This window comes from Piliocolobus tephrosceles, unplaced genomic scaffold, assembly GCF_002776525.5.
Source record: "Piliocolobus tephrosceles isolate RC106 unplaced genomic scaffold, ASM277652v3 unscaffolded_28704, whole genome shotgun sequence".
Taxonomy (NCBI): Eukaryota; Metazoa; Chordata; class Mammalia; order Primates; family Cercopithecidae; genus Piliocolobus; species Piliocolobus tephrosceles.
In genome coordinates, this window is record NW_022311759.1 from 1 (window position 1) to 2803 (window position 2803).

The window sequence follows — 2803 nt, forward strand, 5'->3', positions numbered from 1 at the left end:
CGTGGTGATATTCCACTTGAAGAAAGACGGGTATTGTGCAGAGACAATGACAGCAAAAGTGCCCAACCTATATCTAAAACTATATCCAAAAGTCAGAGGAACCTAAGCCATGAAGCTCTTTTCTAGGCATATTCCATTGGTTAGTGCAATGAGATAAAGAGGTGTCCTCTGTGCCGAGCTCAGGATTTGGAAAAAGAACAGGAGAGAGGAAGATGAGGAAAGGGCTTAGCTTTGGAGGTCACTGGACAGTTGCCACCTGCATGCTTCCCGGGGGTGAGTTCCTCTGATCCTTGCTCAGCCCACACCCACACTTCTTCCCACCAGCACCAGTTCACTTGCCCTGACTAGTATGAAGACCCAGCAGTCCTCTACGAGGCCATCCAGTCCTTCAAGAAGAAGGTAGTCATCTGCCACGAGGGCGACCCGGCCTGGCGGGGCGCAGTGCTGTCCAATAAGGAAGAGCTGCTCACCCTGTGGCACGTGGTGGATGAGGGCGCCGACGAGTACAAGGTCATCACGCTCCACAGAAGCTTCCTGAGCTTCAAGGTGATCAAGGTATGGCGGCCACGCTTTCTGGGTCCCCCGTTGGCTCATGTCTCTCTATCTGAGAAGAAATAAAATGGTGGTGGGCAGGGGGCCACTGACACAGGATTCCCTGTGCCAGCATCCTCTGTTCAGAGGAATGTTCTGGAAGGAGCACTGGCTGGCAAGTGGGGCGGGGCATGGCGTCGGGCTGGGTGCTGCGTTCCCCTAGCAGGATCACCCTCCACCTCACAGAGCCAGCATACAGGCACAGACTTTGCCAAGAAGACCCAGTAGACACATATGTAGGTGAGAGTCAGGATATAGCTTATTTGTAGAGACTTTTTAATTCTCTAGAACCCACACCTGTCTCTCATAACCCGTTCCTGGATCCAAACGCCTTATTCCCAATGGCTTTTCTTTTCATATAGCTTCAAATCACTAAGTGAAAACAAAAACTACTTTCTTTGCATTCTCTCTCAGTTTCCCTATGAAGATGGCATCATATCTGTCTTGCAGGACGGCTCTTCTGGCTTGACTGTGAAAAGAGCTTTACACCAAACTTTTGTAGTCACAGATATTCAGTCCCAAAGTCCTGCTCTCTCATTGTAGTTAAAAACCAATAGATTGGCCAAGGCGGGCGGATCACCTGAGGTCAGGAGTTCAAGACCAGCCTGACCAACATGGAGAAACCCTGTCTCTACTAAAAAATATAAAATTAGCCAGGTGTGTTGGTGCATGCCTGTAAGCCCATCTACTCGGGAGGCTGAGGCAGGAGAATTGCTTGAATCCAGGAGGCGGAGGTTGCGGTGAGCCAAGATTGCGCCATTGCACTCCAGCCTGGGCAACAAGAGCGAAACTCCGTCTAAGGAAAAAAAAAGAAAAGAAACCAATAGACTGGAAAACACAGGCCATCTGCCTTTCTTCCCATTCCCTCTCTGACCTGCAGGTTAACAAGGAATGCATCCGAGGACTTTGGGCTGGACAGCAGCAGGAGCTCATATTTCTTGGCAACCGCAATCCAGAGCACGGCAGCATCCAGAACAAATAAGCAGGTCCTGCAGAACTTGATTAACTCCTCCTGCGATCAGCCCCTGGGGTACCCCATGTATGTCTCCCCACTAACCACATCCTACCTAGGGACCCACAAGCAGCTGAAGAACGTCTGGGGTGGACCCATCACTTTGGACAGAATTAGGAGCTGGTTCTGGACCAAGTGGGTAAGGTAAGTTTTTACAACAAATGCCTCTTTCCAGATGTTGGAGGAAGGCATGGGGGATGCAGGGAGCTCTGTACTCCTGGTTCAGATTTCAGTGTCAGCCACCATTTTCTCATATGATTAAAACTGCTACCCCCAAGTGGCATTGAACAGATCATTTCTTTCAGCAAGCAGTCTCAGATTATGAATCCATGGGAAATCTCATACGGATGAGAATCTCTTTCCCCTACATTTCCACAGACTGAGAATCTGCTTGAGTTCTTGCAGAGCTGCCAAGGTCATGAGTCTTTAGCAGTAACCGTTCCACATCTGTTAGCAAGAACTGGAAGAATATCCCAGCACACAGTTCTCATCCAATAAGTCTTCTTACCTGGACGTAGTAATCAGTTGGGATGAATTCTAAGAAGTTTTGCACAAAGATGCAGAGCTCCCCATCGAGCCTCAGCACTAAGGGTTCCTATGGAAGGTTGAGACTGAAGCTCATTCATCCTGGTGCAGTCTGTTCATTTATTAGATGCCGAGGTTTGCGAACAACAGCCCCTCTTCCCACCAGCATGCCAGGTGGGCTGCTCACCTGGAGAGCATGGTCTTCGATCCTGATTTAGGCAAGGCCATGGTGGAGCATTTAGGGGGATTAGAAATGTGTTGGTGAGAATCCTCAAAGGATTTCTCCCTCCCACAGGATGCGGAAGGATTGCAATGCCCGCTAGCACAGTGGCGGCAACATTGAAGACGTGGACGGAGGAGGGGCCCCGACGACAGGTGGCAACAATGCCCCGAGTGGTGCCAGCCAGGAGAGCAGCACAGAACAGCCCAGAAAAGGTGGTGCTCAGCACAGGGTGTCATCCTGTGAAGGGACACAGAGAACAGGTGGGTGCAGTGGAGGCCTCCGAACTACTGATGAAGTCCTATTTGGTCCCAGTGAGCAATGCCCTGAGTTATGATGTTGTTTTGACCTCTGAGAGCACCTTCTTGCATTGGGACAATAGATGCCGGAAATTTGCAAACTCTTGTAATTTCTGCTCAGAAAAACAACTCTCCATCTGTTAGATTCAGCTTTTA

General features: G+C 49.8%; 1 protein-coding gene across 1 annotated transcript; it reads left to right on the top strand.

The window, feature by feature from the left end:
• Window positions 1–348: 348 nt before the first annotated feature.
• On the top strand, window positions 349–2624 carry LOC113221985 (pecanex-like protein 2; the record flags this gene model as incomplete). Its single annotated transcript, XM_026451308.1, has 4 exons — window positions 349–555; window positions 679–710; window positions 1472–1747; window positions 2424–2624. Coding segments are annotated over 4 exons (543 nt in total), but the record flags the coding sequence as incomplete, so codon positions are not given.
• Between the last annotated feature and the right edge of the window lie 179 nt (window positions 2625–2803).